This window comes from Macrosteles quadrilineatus, unplaced genomic scaffold (assembly GCF_028750875.1).
Source record: "Macrosteles quadrilineatus isolate MER2022 unplaced genomic scaffold, UCM_ALF_1.0 Scaffold_3__2_contigs__length_128488019, whole genome shotgun sequence".
In the NCBI taxonomy this organism is placed as follows: domain Eukaryota; kingdom Metazoa; phylum Arthropoda; class Insecta; order Hemiptera; family Cicadellidae; genus Macrosteles; species Macrosteles quadrilineatus.
This window is the reverse complement of record NW_026542596.1, coordinates 59,527,496-59,546,688: the sequence shown is the minus strand read 5'-3', so window position 1 is coordinate 59,546,688 and position 19,193 is coordinate 59,527,496. Positions and strand designations below refer to the sequence as shown.

At 35.4% G+C, this 19,193-nt stretch overlaps 1 protein-coding gene across 1 annotated transcript; it reads right to left on the bottom strand.

The window, feature by feature from the left end:
• Positions 1-1,044: 1,044 nt before the first annotated feature.
• Positions 1,045-18,149, bottom strand: LOC128990015 (26S proteasome non-ATPase regulatory subunit 13-like). The gene is made up of 8 exons (XM_054412227.1): positions 18,004-18,149; positions 10,014-10,127; positions 9,309-9,498; positions 5,359-5,495; positions 4,240-4,354; positions 2,895-3,083; positions 1,710-1,907; positions 1,045-1,204 (listed from the first exon to the last, which is right to left on the bottom strand). Exons 1-8 carry the CDS (start codon positions 18,120-18,122, stop codon positions 1,106-1,108), a joined length of 1,161 nt encoding a protein of 386 aa, XP_054268202.1. The 5' UTR covers positions 18,123-18,149; the 3' UTR covers positions 1,045-1,105.
• Positions 18,150-19,193: the final 1,044 nt, after the last annotated feature.

Genomic DNA, 19,193 nt, shown 5'->3' with positions numbered 1-19,193 from the left:
ACTAACAATGAACTTACTTATGTTGTTTTTTTGTGTTTTCTACGCCAATGGCGTTGTTTTTTTGTGTTTCCTACGCCAATGGCATAATTTTTTACGTTTGAAAGGAAACTGGTCTTGTTACTATCTACTGTGGACCTTTTTGTTAGATGGCATCATTAATTCATAGCCCAATGACAAATGGCATCTAGGTCTGGAAAACATCTTGCTTGGAATCAAACCAGCAACCTTCAGAATTGAAGGTTTTCAGATTTTCACAATTATTTTGTGACCAGGATAGCTTTCACGATTGATCAGAGACCACACATTCAAGATGTACTCAATTTTGCTGTGACTGAAGAAAATTAAGTGCCATGACCGCTGTAGGTGTTCTTGATTTATCAGTGACTACGGAGGATATTCTTGACTTTGTCCATGGAAGACGTTTACGATTTCGCCGAGACTCCAGAGATGCTTTAGATTTCACAGAGTTTGCGAAAGATGTTTAAGATTTTATCGTGATATGGAGGAGATTCATCACTGAATAAACTTAAGCTTTGAGGCAGAGTAAAAAGAATTGTTGTATTGTTGTTATTGGAGGGAGACCTCAAATAGAGACACATAACTGAAAATCTATGATCATAATATGATGATCATAACTGAACTGGGGTTCACCTAATTAACCTACCATATTTTACTTGATAATTTTAGGGAGGGTTCAGAACTGTATGTCGTTGACTATCAGCCCCCCAAAGTCACAAACTGGACAACAGCTAGTTGCGTCAAGTCTTTGAATTGTAAGTGTAGCCGGCCTAGTGTTCCGAATATATGTATTTGAAAAAGTATTACGTTCACCATGTTGTAGGAGTACATATGTAAATGACTAAGGCATTTGTCAAATTTTAACTCTCTTCAATTCAATGTTAAAATTGATAATAAGCCATTTGATATGAAAATAGCAATCCATTGACTCCTCAAAAGAGTTGGAAGGTTTACCAACTTGTTTACTTTAACTTCTCAGTCTTGTAAGTAAGAATGATCAAAACTTCAAAAGGATAAAGTAAATAATTTAACATTTTATTTATAGTTTAATAACTTAGCAAAATTAATACAAAAATATTTTGGGACATTAAAGCGTAAGAAAATCATGACCTTTGTCTTCTAGAAGCAACTCCATTTTCTTGACATCCCTGCACCAGAAGTTCAATCTGTTGACCATTGATGAAAGCTGAAACACATTGAGAAAGTCAGGAGCGAAAAATAAAACAAGTGATTAGTTTTAACTCATTTGTTGATCATTTAAAAATTAAAATTTATTATGTATCCGCTAAACTGTTAAATTAGACTATTACAGATACATGCCTAACGTCAGTGGCGTAACTAGAACGTGGCTTTGGGGGGGGGGGGGGGGATGGATGACGTCAAGGTCTGCACTCATGAGGGGGGTCTGCGAGGTATGTAACTGATTGCTGACTATCAGCAGGGGGGTCCGGTGGCCCTCCCCCCGAAATTTTTGAAAAACTAGAACTCCAAACTCGCGTATTCAGGCATTCCAGAGGTGTAATCACGTTCAAAAGAACTACAAAATGTTTTAAAGGGATTCTGTACATCTACAGGAAAATATCTTTCTAACAGTATGCTAAGATTTTCCCTGCAATGAACACAAGCTGAGAAATAAGGTTTTAAAGAAACATGCTTGCCTATTAATATATAGATGTTAGCCTACAAATTACCTGAGTAGTATCAAGCACTCTGGGCTGTACCCAAGTCATGTGCACACTGCTGGACACCTGGTCTATTGCGCCGCGCACCAAACCCTGCGCTAGAGCCTTCATCACCAACAACTCAACCTCCTTGACAGGCAGTCGGGTCTCACGGGCGATCTCAGCGAACGTCAACTCCCGGTCATTGGCTGGCCTCTTGAAGGTCATCTGGGGGAAAACATTATCTTCACAATTTACTATCAAAATATTACAAAACTGAAGCTGGATTACGTACTCTGATCTCAGTAATTTTAACCAGACACTATCGCAAAATTTGATTTAACAAACTTGTATGATATTAATTTGCGAGTTTGACTTTCATTAAAAACGTTTATTCAAGAGATTGGCATATTGGTGGTGAGTGAGGTTCAGGTTCCTAAATTAACAATTAAGGATTCCCAAAACATTAATTTGTACAATAATTTACTAAGTAAAAGATTTAAGGAGCTTTCCAAATCAAAACTTCGGGCCCAAGGCAGCGATGTCGTGGGTTCGGATCCTGGTCATGCCACAAACATTTTATCAGTACAATTCACCTTTGTACTGTACCGGCACACCCCTTGCTTTGCTGGATACGTTCCACGCAAAGATCTGTGGACGGGCAAATGCAAGGTTAAAAAAGGCCACCAACCTCTTAAAAAAAAATAATAATAATAAAACAGATTAATACAAACTAATCTGTAGAGATGAGTAATAAGGTCGAACCTCAAAATTCGTGTAGCCGAGTGGTCAGACATGTTCAATGCAGTCGCTGTTTTTAGGTGGGGTTACGAGGACTGTTTTCGACAGCAACACTATATCTATCGAATATTAGTTGTCCGGTGTCCGGTCAACTTATTTTTGAACGCAGATACCATTGTTATAAAGTTATTAATCCACCACATGATTGTGCTACCGACAGAACTTCTCCATGTTGACTTAATTGAAGGAATGCACGGAACTGCCTCTGAGTTGCAATGAATGAATCATAACTTTTATTAAACAACTTGATAACAAACCCACGTAGCTCACGCGACAATTGCTCTATGACTACATAATAGCAAAGTATAGGTTTTCCAACGAGCTTACCCCCGCCACCCTCATACGACCTGTTACTGAACAGTGTGCAGTAGAAAATGGATTGGTATTTTGCCGCACCCTGTATATGTAAGTTACCTCCATGAGACACAACAGTGAGATCTTCTGACGTAGCTTGATCTCCTGAGCTGCCAAGTCTGGGACGGTTTCCCACTGCGGTTTCATTTTCTCAAACTTTGCAATGTCTCCTGTGTTGAACGCAAACAACAGTTCCACCAGCCAAGCGTTGGCCGTCGTCTTCAGCGTGTTCAAAATTGGGTGAGCAAGCTGACAACATAAAAGTAACAGATTTAACAAAATACTTAACAACTTTTAGGTTAAGAGTCAACTGAACACCTGAATCCTATTCGTCAGAATCAATTGGAACCAGTCTCTGTTCGAATTAGCTACCAAATTGTTTGGATTAAGTAAAGCATACAGTATCGTAATTTTTAAGAATGTAAATGGTAGTGATGGGAGGATTCAAGAAAATTGAATCTTGAACTAGCCTAACACTTAAAGTTAAAAAAATTTAATTTTGAATTTTTATTTTCTCGAATTTTCTACATGGACTGATTTTGATACTTTAACAATCCCAGTTTATACGTCTTTACACACTAAGTAATTATGGGCATTGGAGTGATTTAAATGGTTACAAGCAAATTTGAATTTAAACCCCACTAAAACATTGAATAATGACATGTAAGAGGTAAATAATGATCTTACAAAAAAATATTTTTAAAAAATCTGAAATACCAGAATCAGTACGATAATTTTGTGTCGACAAGTTACTAGTCGTCTGACATTGAGATTCGACTTTGACACATTGACTTGCTATAAAATGGCTATATTGCTCCCACTATCACAACACACCATGATTGTCTTCTGCAATCACAGCAACATCGTGTTAATTTCCCACGATCACAGCACTAACCGCGTTTGTCTCCCTCTAATGCCGTAAAAATATATTTTTCTACCGTAATTGTGGCAACACATCGAAGCTTTTTATTGTGATCGCGTTCTTTTTATCATATTACACAAAGATTTCGAAAGAAAACCAATGAAATTCAGCTAATGAATAGACGTTTGGCTTTAGGTTATTGTCAATTATTCCAAACTTCCCAGAATTCACAGACCTTTTCTCTATCATGAAAATTCAGGTAAACTTCCCACCTTTCTTGGTTTCCCAATCGGATGAAACGTTAATTTAGAATACATTTAATTGTTTCACATTTAAAATACAGTTAACTTTACACCTAAACAAATGGTTCGGATTAGCCATGTTGGATTGGCAAGACTCCTAGGTGTACTGTTAAGTTTTTAGAAGTACTGTACCAGTATACAACATTTGTTTTGCAGCAATCTATTTTCTAAGAGAACCGGTTTGTAAAGGAAGTTATTAATTGTATCATAAAACTTTGATTATGTACAACAGAGATCTTACCAACTCGCCGAGGTTGTAGACTCCTTCGCCCAACAACGCAGCAAGACCGAGGAAGAAAGCATGTTGGACTTGATCGCTGTTGGTCAACTCAGAGAGCTCCACACATCCCAAGTATCTAAGAAAAACAATAGAAATATGAATGGAAAATATCTCTACTGGAGTAAACTCTGTCCAGTAATACTTATAATCAGTGTGCGTCTGTGCGAATCGGCTGCAAATCTCACTTCAACGCTTTTCACATTGTAAAAATTGCAGAATTGCTGTTTTATTGAATATTATCGGATTTAAAATGCATATCGTATAGCGTATAGGCCTATGATGGAATAAAAACATATTTGGTCACACAACATTTGTTTACAAGATGATTTTTCACATTAAAACTGCAAGAAACTTTGTCTTTATATGTGTAAACTAGCTGATCTGAATTGTACACGGTTTTAACTTACTACTGAATTCCCGTACGTAGGACGGGCTAACACCTCGTGTACTTTTAAATTGAATTTTAAAAGATTAACATACAATTTCTTGAATACATAAACTAGTTATCAAGATCAACTGATATATTCTCCTTAAGTATAATATGGGAGAAAAAAATGTTTTCTGAAAACAGTTAAAACTTAAATAGTAATATGAAACAGTATTTGTTGGCCTATAAGGAAGTTCACGTGCAGAATCTTTAAGCCAATCCCCTGTTGGGAAATATTCATATCCATTAGTAATGGACGTTGAGCATGAAGGGACCTACAACATTTATAGGAGTGCCTGAATGATGATTAGGAACAAGAAATTGAAGGTTAAAAAGATGAATTTTTAAGCTTTTTAATGTACTACTGTATTTTTTAAATATTATAAACCTAATATCCCTTAGAATGCTCCAATAGATCATTGAAGAACCTTTTACATAATTTGCGGCTAGAAAAATATTATGGGAGTGCCTGAGAGATTAAGGGTAGTTGAGATTCAATTTTGAATGGGTCATTAAAGATGGTTTAAATCAATTACCTACTAAATTTTCTTTGGAATATTTACACCTCAATATCCCAGATAACAATCCAGTAGATGATTGTAGGATACAATTTGGTTCTCAATTATTAGAGGTGATGTGAAGAGACTGCATACCTGAGAGCTGTGCGGTAGTATTCAGCATGTTTGCCTTGCAGCCTGTAATACTGACTGGCCAAGAGATAGTATCTACCATGGACAGACGTTACACCATCAGCATCGTCCAAGATCTTCTCAACATCTTCGATTATTTTCTGACAAAACATACAAAAATTATAGAAATATACCTATATTATCAGCAAAATAAAACAAACTTTCTCACATTAGGTTGTCATTAAAATTGAACGGACCATACAATTTGTATGACCAAAACAATTATACTGGGTAACCAGAGAGGTTAACTCAATGGCAGGTTTATCACTAACCAAAAGGAGAATGCAGATAAAAACAATTTTTTTTAGATATTTGTGAGCTGATTGATTTTTTAGACGGGCCGAGCCTAGCCTTAAAGCTCAAGAGAGCAAGAACGAGTACCAAATCGAAACATCAAGACCAAGACTGAACCGATTTTTTAAACGCAAAATTATTGTGATTGCAGTACACAGCAAAGATTGCGCAACTGGGGAGGAGGAAGTACAAGTTAATCAAAATTAAAAATTTACTTGATAATCTTACAGCTAATAAGAACATACATTTTTCTTAGTTAAACAAAACCAAGCGAGTGGAACATTTATATTTAACTTCTTACATATAATTTATGATGCAAGAGAATACTATAATACTAGTGATAGAAACTATAGTTGGTGTACATTGGCTTTTTCCAATCTAATACCAACAAAACCCCTTCCTAAATTGCCCAGCCTAAATGTAGGCCTACCTCTATAAGACCTAGAATACACTGTAGCCTATAGCAGGCCCCCAAGTGGTTTTTGACCTCAAAAAAGTAGGAAAAGTAGGACTTAATTTTACATACAAATCGAACTTTTTTGCTGATACAATATATTTTAAAAACCAAATAATACTAGCATACACAATAGTTTATCAAATAGAATAGTGTATATAAATATACAGGGTGTTTCTAAATTGTCTGGACATATTTTGTGGACTTGTTTCTGGGGCTAAGACAAACATAAAATTCCATATAAGTATGCATGGGTCTAAAATGCCTAAATTTTTGTTCGTCGGTCTGTTTGTGACATTTAAAAATTATTTTATATCTTGGGCATTTTTCAAGATAGAACTTTTAAAATGGTTATAAATGTGTATTTTAGAAGGTGAAAAGAGCTTGCAAAGTTTCGATCCAATATCTCAAGCTGTTTCAATATGGCAGCCATTTAAAATCTTCAATGCCAAATTTCATGAAAACCGTAAATATTTAGAAAATGGTTTCCAGGATCAAAAAGATAGAGAATTCAAATCCAAATCAAATGAGACCTTGTTTGTAAAATCGGATGACAAACAACCATAAATAAGTTTTTTTTCAACATTCGGTTACACAGTTTAATAGCACTACCATACTGTATTCTTATTTGTTATTTTTCAGAGCAGTATGGGTAGTCCTATTAAATTGCGTAAACAAATTTAGAAAAAACTGATTTGGTTGTTTGTCATCAGATTTTAAAAAACAAGGTCTCATTTGATTTGTATTTGAATTCTCTATCTTTTTGATCCAGGAAACTATATTCTAAATATTTACGGTTTCAAATTAAATTTGGCATTAAATATTTTAAATGGCTGCCATATTGAAACGGCTTGAGATATTGGATCGAAACTTTGCAAGCTCTTATCACCTTCTAAAATACACATTTATATCCATTTTAAAAGTTCTATCTTGAAAAATGCCCAAGATATAAAATAATTCTTAAAAATCACAAACAGACCGACAAATTAAAATCTAGGCATTTTAGACCCATACTTATATGGAATTTTATGTTTGTCTTAAGCTGGGTTTTCCTAGGCGCGGAAGCGGAGAGCGGAGAGAGGAACGCGGAGAGCGGAAAAGAAATTAACATGGTGTTCCGCTCCGCTTCTGGGAAAACAGAAACATTAAATTACCTAAGACAAGTGGAGTCCGCTCTCCGCGTTCCTCTCTCCGCTCTCCGCTTCCGCGCCTAGGAAAACCCGGCTTTAGCCCAAGAAAGAAGTCCACAAAATATGTCCAGATAATTTGGAAACATAACTAAAATAATTCTATATATACATTTTAAAATTAATATCAATAATTAATTATTTTTATTTAAAAAATCTTCAACTAAAAGGCCGGATAAAGTTTTAGCTGAGATTGTACACCAAATATTCAGAAGTAACGCACAAGAGAAATTAAAATGTTAAGGTGTCATTATCTACAGTCATCACGAAAAAATATTTAGGACAAGCAGCATTAAATAAAGGATAAAAATAAATATGTTTCCCTAACGTTACCAACCAGCCCTAATTTGTGTTTAAAATGGTGCTGTAAATAAGAATTTTTTTTTTTTATATTATTTAATATTTCAGAACTAAAATTAATATAAAAGTAAAATGAATTTTTTTGGGTGGAAAACAGAAGCATGAATAGTTATTTAAGTAGGCCTATAAAGTACGGAACTATATATAATATAAAATTCTAAAAATATGTTCCAAAAGTATTTTGAATTAGTTAGATTAGAGCTATCTTAAAAGTAGTAGGAATGTTTGAATTGTAATGAGTAAAAACTATTTGAGCCAGTGAGACTTGGACATTTAAACTTGAACTTAAGCCTTAATTTATTTTGAATACAGTTATGTCAAAAAATCATGTTTAGGCTAATCAGGGAAACACTGGACCGATAAGTGCTAAGTTAACTACTTTTGAACTAGTATCCCAGGGCTCCCCAGGAGCATTGATTTCCCCTCAGTTTACTTCATTGGGGAATCTAAAAGACATGTCAGAATAGTAAGCACTGATAATAATCACAATTTTTATTTTCTTTCACAATAGTATTGCCATGTCTTTGAAAAAAAAAATGTTTTCACCCAATAACAATGTTGATAAGATTAACCATACAGATACTACCAGTACTGGAACTTATAAATTAAAATTTAAAATCATTTAACAGATTGTTTTATAAAAAATATATCTCAGTCAGTCATATTTTTTAGGAAAAAACTTCTCATTGGGAAATATTGATAAGTAAACACTAATAATAAGTGTAATAAAATATTGCAAAATCGACATAATTTTTATAAAAAAGTAGGAAAGTAGGACAAATGTGTAAAAAGTAGGACTTTTCCTACTTTCCTACTAAAAAGTAGGAAAAGTAGGAAAAGTAGGACGACTTGGAGGCCTGCTATAGTCTACGACAAGCTTACTCCGGACCACTGGGGAGGGTGGGGTCTGATAATCTGTCTATTTTCCACCCCAGAGGAGGCTCGACCCTCGTTATTGCCGCTCGGCCGCATTCAGTGGGAAACACAATACCATAAATCAATTTTTTTAATAAACCAAAATAATTGAAAATAATTATTTTATTGAGATTCAACTTCAAATTTCTATAAATTTGATGTAAAATTTGTCGTAAACCGGGCAATTTTTACCGACCATTTAATTACCAATGTACTTAATTATTAAAAATCGGTAAAAATTTGGTAAATCTCAATATAACAATTATTTTCAATTATTTATATTCATTTAAAAAATTAATTTATGGTATTGGGTTCCCCACTGAGTGCCGCCGAGTGGCAATAATGATGGTCGAGCCGCCTCGGGGGTTGGACAATAGATAGATTATCAGGCCCGACCCTCCCCAGTGGTCCGGAGAAAGCTTATCGTAGACTATAACACTACGCTTCCTATCTAGGGCAAGTTTGATGAATCCAAAGTTCACAATGCATGGCTAAGTTTCAATATGTAAGAAGACGCTTTTTTTCTTAAACCAAGACCTATTAAAACCCTATGTTAAGGACAGTTGGTTACCCTTAAGACAGCAGTGAAATTCTCAGTGTAAATCAAAACCTCCATAAACTCGCTCTCTGTCTATCTGTCTCTCTGTTAGCCCTTATACACATTAGCCACGCAAATCTATTAGAAAGTGTGCTGTTTAATCTACCTTTGTCGCCACCTGGTCCTTCAACTTCTCCAGAAATATCTGGCCTTCGAGGACCTTGCATAGTGAGACGGCTTCACTGTTCTGCTTGACTTTTGGCTCAGTCGTTTCCAGGAAGGTGATTGCTTCTTTAGGGTCAGAGATCTTGGGAACGATGAAAGCGATGATTTCTACCAAAGCCAGCGGATTGATCCTTGAATAATAAAAGTAAGATTTAGTTTGACACCAAAAACAGTAGGCAACTAAAACTACAATATGACTTCATCCTAGATATTTGGCCAAATACTTCTGTTATATGTGGCCGAATTGTTAATAGTTTCTGTACATAGTGTAGCATACATAACCAAATGACGCAGTCGACCCTCAAGACCAAGATTGTATATATACAACAAAGATATATAGATATATAGATTCTTTCTATTTGCCAGTGCTCGTTTTGCAGTTGTTTGCAAAACGTTGGAGTTTCATTGAGATTAAATAAATCTCCACAGTTTGTAAGGTTGTCTAAATTGGCAAAGGTTAGGCTAGTACCAAAATTATTAACATAAACTTCAATACTTATTACTGGCAAACGATTGAAATGTTTTTCTCAAAACCATTAAAAATATTCAATTGGGTTTTACAACTTTAAATAAGTTAATCTGTGTATAGGTAGGCCTAACCCATTCTTTAGTACGGGATAAAAGTTATGATTTTTACCACACTTACTTGTTTTCAAATCCCTGAATAAAGTTTTGGTACAGATCGATGAGTTCATTTCCCTTTTGCAAAGCTGGGTTCATGACAAAACTGCGAAGTTTCAATGTCAGTTGATGCCATAGCCTGTAATATAAGAAGTAACAGCTTAAGTTATAACATCATTGCTATTACAGTAATTGACAGTACCAAACTACCTAAAGGCTATAACAATTATTAATAACATAACTAATTACATCAACTAACAAAACAACTACAGTAAACGAGTAGACCCTCTATTAGATAAAGGGCCAACAGCCCCACTGCTCCACTCCGTCACTCCAGTATTCCAGGAATTGGTGTCTTTTGACAGGTGTAATCTTCCACGATCCAAGTGGCCGTGTAGACATCCTCAATTACTCCCACGGTCACGGAAACGTCATCGTCGTATGGCGCGATTGCAGCAAAATTATTAACATCTCAGGCAAGTTTTGTGTGTTTGAAGTGTTTTTATTGACGACATTCCATTAATCCGGCAGTATCACGGTCCTATATCTGCCAGATTACTAAGAGTCTACTGGGTACTTTCCTGTTATTATGAGAGAACATTCATTATTATTGATGATTTTTTTCAATATAGGCCTATCAATATTTTATTTTTTTAAATATCAATACTAACTTAATAAATGATAGACCTATATCAGCGATTGGTACAACAAGTAGTAAACATTTTTTTATTTAGTGTAAGGTTATGTTAGACAAATTGTTTAGTAAAACATATATTCATGAATCAAAACTTTATATTGTAAAATACATTAGGCCTACTTATACCTTAGCAAACAATAACAAAAACAAAATAAGAATAACAAAACTAATAGGCCTATATAAAAAAAGGCCATAAATGGCGATATCAATCAATTATTTAAGATGGGGACGCCAATGTGTATGTATTTTAACCCAAATGAGTGAAGGATGAGTGGCGCAATCTTGTAGTCTTGTCAATGACTAAGGCTGACATATATTCCTTAGACACAGAGCTGTTGATTGAGCTGTTGCCCATACAGCTAATGGCAACTAAGGGACTTAAAGTTTATAGTGGAATCCGAACCACAGTTTTGCCTTGGTATTAACGAATTGGTCTAATCATCAGGATAGTACTGCAGGTAGTCGTAGTACTCACTAGTGCGGACGTTAAACCACACCAGAGAGTATCGCATCCACAGTGCATGCCTATAAATATCCACAAATCTCTGTTAGTATATGTTAATATCGATATATCAGATAGAAGAATAAAACTTCGATAAATTACACCATCAATAAAAAATTTTAAAAACATTCAAATGAAAAAAATCATTGATAATAATGAACGTTCCCTCTAACAGGAAGTGTAAGTTAATACGTTCGCTACCACAATAATTAGGCCTATATGGAATTTGCATGGACCAGCGACGCATTTGTGCGTCTAGAATCATTTCTCACAGTAGACCACCGACGTATTTGCATCAGCTGCTCACATTGAAATATAGCATAGCCTACTGACAACGCACATTTGTGTCGGTGTTCCGTTGGTATTAAACAGCTTATTTCTTACAGGGTTGGTACTGATTTTGGAAAATGAAATTCCCTGACTTTTCCAGGTTTTCCAGACTGATATTATACTTTTTCCAGGTATACCGTAAGACGATATCGAATAGTCAGAATCAAGAATTATTAGAAAAAATGTAGGCCTAAATAGTTTACTCATAAAACCAATAAGAAAAGAATTAAAAACATCTGGAATCTGGAAAAGTAAGAGTACCATGTCCTACTTGGCCTTTACTTGACACTGGCAGATAGACGATACGGTGCTTCTGATACCGTATTCCGATATTTTCAGCCATATATCGATATTTTGCTTGCGATATCATCGGTTTATATCGGAAGAAACATGTGATATTGGAAAAATAACTACCATGCTTGTACCGGAGACAAAAAGTAGTACTGTACCAAACTAAACTATTAAATGTTTCAACTAACAGGATAAATATTTTTTTAATAAACTCCTACAAGTGCAGTTTTTTTTAGTTTATTAAAGGTTGAATCAGTATTGGTATAAATTCAATGAGGAATTGTATTCATTATCGTATTGAAATTGAAACGATGAATGTAGGCCTATCCTTCGCGCATCACGGTACTAACTAGCTCGGTGCGTTCAAAGCCAGTAATCAGAGGGTGATGAAAGAATGTCTGTCGATGTTCGATGTTTTTTATATCGATGGTAGGTTCACGATGTTTTTGTTACATCGATGTTTTCGTCCAACTTTGATGTTTTTGACCAAGTATTGAGACATAGATGCAAAATGTAGCATATCTGTAAAAAATGTAGTTTTTCAAGAGAAATTCCAGATTTTTTCCAAAATTCCCTGACTTTTCCAGACCAAGAAAATTCCCTGACTTTTCCAGGTTTTCCCTGACCGTACCAACCCTGTTCTTAGCAACGGTCTATTTTAAAACCCTGATCTCTTTGTATCAGTCCAGAGGGATATCTGCCAAACAACTTGTGCATTGCTTGATCAGTGGCTATGACGATTGGTTCGCAATATTGTTGTTTGTTGTAATTTCCGCGGCATCACTGAACAGATGTATACGTGCTAAACTTTGTAGTTGATACCAAAACAGTATTTAGCCTACGGTATTTGTTTACTCTTTACCTTTAAACAAGTCTAAACAAGAAAATTTACGACCCACAAGAGTGTCGCTTGGTTTATTGAAACAGAGCTTCAGCCTTTTTTACAGGTTTTTATTAGAAATAAGTACTTAGACTGACCTGACCGACATGTAGATATGCGGTATTACAAAAAAATTGCTCAAAACAATAGGTGAAACAATATTTAGGCCTATTGCTTAGCCTACTAATTAATTTTAGATTAATATGAAATGAACTAAGTTACCCTAGTACATTTAACTGATGGGTAAATATGCATTTTAGGGTTTGCACGCGATTTTTGAAATTTTTTTTTTCATTCTACTCGAAATTTAACGCTGATTCCGAAAATGACGTTCTTTTTCCGCGGAAAACGACCATAACGCGGAAAAACGACCAAAACGACAAAAAACTTTTATTACCAAAACACGTCATGTGGGTACTCAAATTAACCGTAATATTAAGCAGATCACGACTACGCAAGAATCTTTTGGATCCGAGGTCAAATAAGCGAGATTTTCACGTAAATATGCAATGCTATTTTGGATTTTTGCTCCAACTTTTGTCTGTGTTAAAATGGCTGTACCGAAACTGCCACGACGTTTTATGATCATAATCCATACCGAAACTGCCACGCCAATTAGTGGGGATTATAAGGGTGTTTTTGGGAATGCTAGAAACACTGAAACTGCCACGGCGGATTCCTCAGGAAGGGGAGGTAGGTTCGGCAACGTGCAGGGAGAAACGGGAATGAGAATATCCCTCACTCATCACAGTGACGATTTTGAAACACAACTCTTTACTTTGCTCATAACTTAGTTAAATGCTTTTCATGTCGCTACTTAAAAGAGGCCATACTAACTTTGTACTTATTTAAATCAAGTATCAATAGAAAAAGACATTTAACTACCGATGAAGTCAGAAATAATTAAATAATATGTTCTAAAGGATTAAGATTGCAATGGAATGTAAAATGTTTCTTACTAAATGTGTTATATGAATGCTCTTAACCCGTTATAGTGATTTACTGGCGTTAAATAACTCGATAAACACATATTTTATCATTAGATTTGGAAGTTTTCAGTTTATAAATATACCAAGGTGTAGATAGGCATCGTCAAAATTGCACAAGAAGAAACATAATCTAATGCAAATAATAACACAACAGGATACGTGTCCTGAAGTATAAATAAAACACAATTGTGATAAATATGTTGATCATATTTGGCGAATTTATTGATTTCATCCTATACTATTAATATTTTGCAAAAAAAAAACACTTTTGACCTCGCCGTAGTAGTTAACCCTAGGTGTTTGTTAAATCTAATGTTATTTAAATTGGGAATAAATATGTCTTGTTTATGGACAATTTTAGTAAGAATCCAATAAAACAAATTGAAATTCACTTAGTGTGCAGGTTTGCTGCAGGCTGCGGTGGAGGTAATGTATTTAGAAATGAGCTGGGAATACCATGAAAACATGTTTTACAGCAATGAGTTGGAAATACTGCGCGCACTGCGTTCCAATTGTCTTAGGAATTGGCGTCGAAGTATGAGATCCTTTGTGATGACTAATACACAGAATTGAGTTCGAGTCTGTCCAGATTTTGTTTAGTACGAAATACAAATAAAATACAAGACTAGGCCAAGAAATATACAGATACAATTATACTTGTATACATAAGGCGAATAATGTGCAGGTTTACATTAATAATACCACATAAAAACTTCAAAATTGATAAGTATACATTTTAGATACGGTTGATAAAAAATAAATCCTGATTAGCCTAGGCTACTTGTAGTGATAATTCAGGGTCACCTAATTCTGCCAACCTAGAAACCGGGAATAGCACGTGAATTTTAAGTATCAGGAAAAAGTCCATGAGTTGTAATTGAATTTAGTAAGAAACCGGGAAATAAAAATGGTCAAATATTTGCCGTAAAATCCACCCGAAAACACAGAGTATACACGTTTTGCGTAATCGAAAAACGCCATTGCGAGAAACTACTGTAGAAATGACCACGAATATTGGCGCAATATCGATAAATCATCACACACTAAGCCGCAAGTGCAAGATGATCATTAATTTTTCGTCGATCGCGAAAAATAGTTACGGGTGTTAAAATAATCGCTGGAGATGAATGCGAATGTTGCCGCAATTGTGAAATCATCACCGGTCATCACCATTTCGTAGTTTACCATCACAGTTATTTCTGCGTTTGATCGCTAGAAATTATCACGGATTTGGCCACGATCGTAACATACGATCACGGATGTTCGTTAAAGTTTCTTATGCCGATTCTTAATTTTTAGGCGTTTCCGTGATCGCAAGTAATAATCTCGGTCGTTTCTATGATCACAGAAAATTTTCACTGATGTTACGCCTGGTGGGAAATCAACACGAATTTGTTTCCCATTTTCTCATGTTTAATTAGAATGAAATGAGACTCTGTGTATGTTTTTGCATATTTATTTAGTAATATACCTCAATTATAAATTTTGTTTATTCACATATACAGGGCTGGGCAAAAGTATGGACATCACCAGTTAACTTTTTAATGGGTTACGCCATTACGCCAAGAAAACAAAACTCTGTACACGTCTCTATATCACGCAAGTGAACTTTTTGTTGTATTCAAATTTTGTTCTTAAACCAAAAATAGGTTATTTTGGTGGCCCCATCGAGTGACACCTCATATTAATAGGCCATTAGTCGAAGAAATATATATCGAAGAAAGAATATCGACAAAAGCTAGAGGACTCTATCTAAACTCAACCCACTACAGTGACTGAAGAATGGTACGCGTTAAAATCGTGTAAGTTACTGTTACTCGTTGTTATATATAATATGTGAAGCATTTTGCTCGACATCCTCCCCGATTTTTTCTCTAGCAAAACCACTTATCAACACCACACTTTGTATAACAAAACGGTAGCCGTCTACTAACAACGCCGCGCCCTTTCTCTTCGTTTCAAATATCTTATCCTCCATCGAAAGACTATCAACTAAGTATAACTAACACACAAACACCCTTACTACTAACTCTCTGAAGGATGGCACACAACTGTTGAGAAATACCGAATTTGAAAAATATTACATGAGTCAAGCTAATAGGAGGGCATTCCACTGAGATTCCACGTGAACGCCCCTCTGCAGACCATGCTTGGGTACAGTATTTGTAGTTCTGCAACCTAGCGTCTTGGGCGAATAAAACTATGAATATTACAGTTTTACAGTATTATATTAGTATTTGATCACCTCTCGTGTAATTAAAAGCGTCGAACAGATCATATAAAATGCAGTGTTATAAAAGTGGTAAATGAAACATAAAACTTGTTTCTCAGTAGTAAATAATTATTCTTTAAAGCAAATATATTTTCAAGAGACGGAATAAATACTTATAAAGTACTGTAAATACTCTAACAGTCGCAACACTAAAAACTTAAATTAACATAAAATAACTCCTAAAATATAAATACGAAAGGGCAAATCAATCACTTATTTTTCCAATCAACGTATTATTGTGAAAGAAAAGGTTAAGACAGAAATGGGAATTTTGAGTCTCCCGTTTCTCCCCGTCTATCTGGGGATTCCGCCGTGGCAGTTTCAGTGTTTCTAGCCCTCTCAAAAACACCCTTATAATCCTCACTAATTGCCGTGGCAGTTTCAGTATGGAGCATGATCGTAAAACGTCGTGGCGGTTTCGGCGTCCCCGTTAAAATACCAGCTGATCACGATCAGCTGGTCATTATTTTATTATAATTGTTTATGTTTTAATTTAACAGGTAAAAGGGATGATACTAAGCATAACCTAACTTAACCTAACCTAACCTAACCAACCTAACCTAACCAAACTAACCTAACCAAGCTAACCCAACCTAACCAACCCAACCTATTCTAACCTAACCAACCTAACCTAACCAACCTAACCTAACCTAACCTAACCAACCTTACCCAACCAACCTAACCTAACCAACCTAACCTAACCAAACTAACCTAAACAAGCTAACCAACCTAACCTAACCTAACCAACCTAACCCAACCTAACCAACCTAACCTAACCAACCTAACCAACCCAACCTAACCTAACCAACCTAACCTAACCAACCTACCCTAACCTAACCTAACCAACCTTAACCAACCAACCTAACCTAACCTAAACACCCTAACCAAACTAACGTAAACAACCTAACCATCCTAACCTAACCTAACCCAACCTAACCAACCCAACCTAACCTAACCAACCTAACCTAACCACCCTACCCTAACCTAACCAACCTTAACCAACCAACCTAACCTAAACTAAACAACCTAACCAAACTAACGTAAACAACCTAACCATCCTAACCTAACCTAACCAACCTAACCTAACCTAACCTAACCAACCTAACCTAACCTAAAAACCCCGAATTCCATCCTGTCCCCTAGTGAGTTGGGAGTTATTGCTGGTAGTATCACGTTTTCGTAAAAATCTCGCTTATTTGACCTCGGATCCAAAAAATTCTTGCATAGTCGTGATCTGTTTAATATTCCGGTTAATTTGAGTACCCACATGACGTGTTTTGGTAAAAAAAATATTTTTGTCGTTTTGGTTGTTTTTCCGCGTTATGGTCGTTTTCCGCGGAAAAAGAACGACATTTTCGGAATCAGCGTTAAATTTCGAGTAGAATGAAAAAAAAAATTTCAAAAATCGCGTGCAAACCCTAAAATGCATATTAACCAACTGATGATATTTTTTTTTTGGACTGTCGGAAATGTTATTCCTTTATCAGTTGGGCTGTAAGCAAAGATATGATGATTCCTTTTGGTCTATGAAAGTTTCCAAACCGACGCAATTGTGCGTCGCTCGGTAGTGAGCGTGTTAACTTATTTTAGTTGTAAGATAAATGGGTGAGTTTGATAAAAAATGTATTTAGGTAACTCAAGTTTGTTAACAATCTACCTACCCACTTAGATTTGTGGAAGACAACCCAACACCTTTGGGGGTCGCAACACACCCTCAGCCGGCGCAGAACCTTGTGTCTTGTTACAGTCTGTTTTAAAATTTTCTTTTCTTTCTATTTCAAATTCTATTTTTTTCAAATTTTCTTTCAAAAAATTCTTTAAAATTTTGTTATACTATTTATTGGGGTTAAGATTATTTAGATTTAATTCATCCATACATGCGTAGGCTAATCTTGACTAAACTTAGGCTAACTTATTTAAAGCCATTTATAATAAGTTACAATCTACAAACTAAACTAGGCCCCTACGTCAAACAAGATGGCATGGCGGGTGAATAGTATTTTAGGCCTAAATACTAATCATGCATAGGCATAAGTTAAGTTATTGTTTCTTACTTCTTATTGTGCAGTTCTTCCAAGGCAGCCCATTCAGCAGATAGTTCTTTGTCGGCCTGAGCTTGTTTAGCAGCAAGGTATGCATTAAAATCTTTCGCTCCAGTAGATGTACTCGCCATTGTGTACGTACACCAAGCAAGGAATTCTAAAGTAAGTTATAATTAGGTATTTCGATAGAATAAGAAACTTCCAATCCAATCCAAGCAGTAGACACTTACGACGATGACAAACAAATTTCAACAAGTTAGGTTAGTGTCAGTCTGCTATCTCAACTCTACTAGAAAAACAAAAGTACAACGAAAGGAAGAAGAATTGTAATGAAAAAAAATCACTAGCTCAGCTCAGACATTTGGACGAACGTGCTAGCTAGCAAGAAGCATAGATTAAACCACAGACAAGGGAAAAAACATACTACCAACATGGGCATCAACACAGATTATAGTTGGATCTTTAAAGGTAGACCAAGGACCAAGATGAAAGTAATGGCTTGACAACTGCAGTAACGTCAACGGGAGACGCCGTTCGGCGAGTTGAAAGTGGGGCGCGCTCAGTCTGACCCTGACTCACTAAGCTAGAAATTTAACTGGAGTGTATTAGCATTGACTATATAACAGTCAATGGTATTAGCGAATTAAGTATTAGGGGGTATAAGTACTACTACTATATATCAGGGTCTTTAATTGAACCTAGAGCCTTTCAGTGCGTGCGTAAACTTGCGTAACCCCCCCCCCCTCCGAAAAAAGGATCAGGGTTGTGAGCGTATTTTGGGAAGATTTCACCCAATTGTATAGTTTTTAAAAATATTTGGGAATTTGAACACTAAATCGTGACTCTTTGTATTGTAACTAAAGAGAAACACTTTGTCAGTAGGAGCTAATGATTATAGAATAATACAGTGCATTCATGAAAGATGTATGCTTTTTTGTGTACAAACTTTGTATCTTCTATCAGTTTCGTTTTTACCTTCCACCATGATGACAATCAATACTGAAAGCCTACATCAAGTTTAAACATCTGTAACATATTTTGATTGTTAGCCTACATTTTAATTATTGTTATAATTCGTTACATTATTATATATTTAGTTAAAAAATAATAGAAACCCTGTTTTCTTTCACGTATATTATTAGACTCAGATTAAATCAAATCCATTTCCTATCAACATTAAATACTTTTAGGCTATAGCAACG

Excerpts from the sequence above, each read along its gene's own strand:
- LOC128990015 (XM_054412227.1), bottom strand. The coding sequence starts at position 18,122 with ATGGCGAGTACATCTACTGGAGCGAAAGATTTTAATGCATACCTTGCT. Across the intron at positions 10,128-18,003 it reads GAAGAACTGCACAATAAGAA|GCTATGGCATCAACTGACAT; the intron begins GTAAGAAACAAT and ends CTTATATTACAG. Across the intron at positions 1,908-2,894 it reads CACTGTTGTGTCTCATGGAG|ATGACCTTCAAGAGGCCAGC; the intron begins GTAACTTACATA and ends GTTTTCCCCCAG.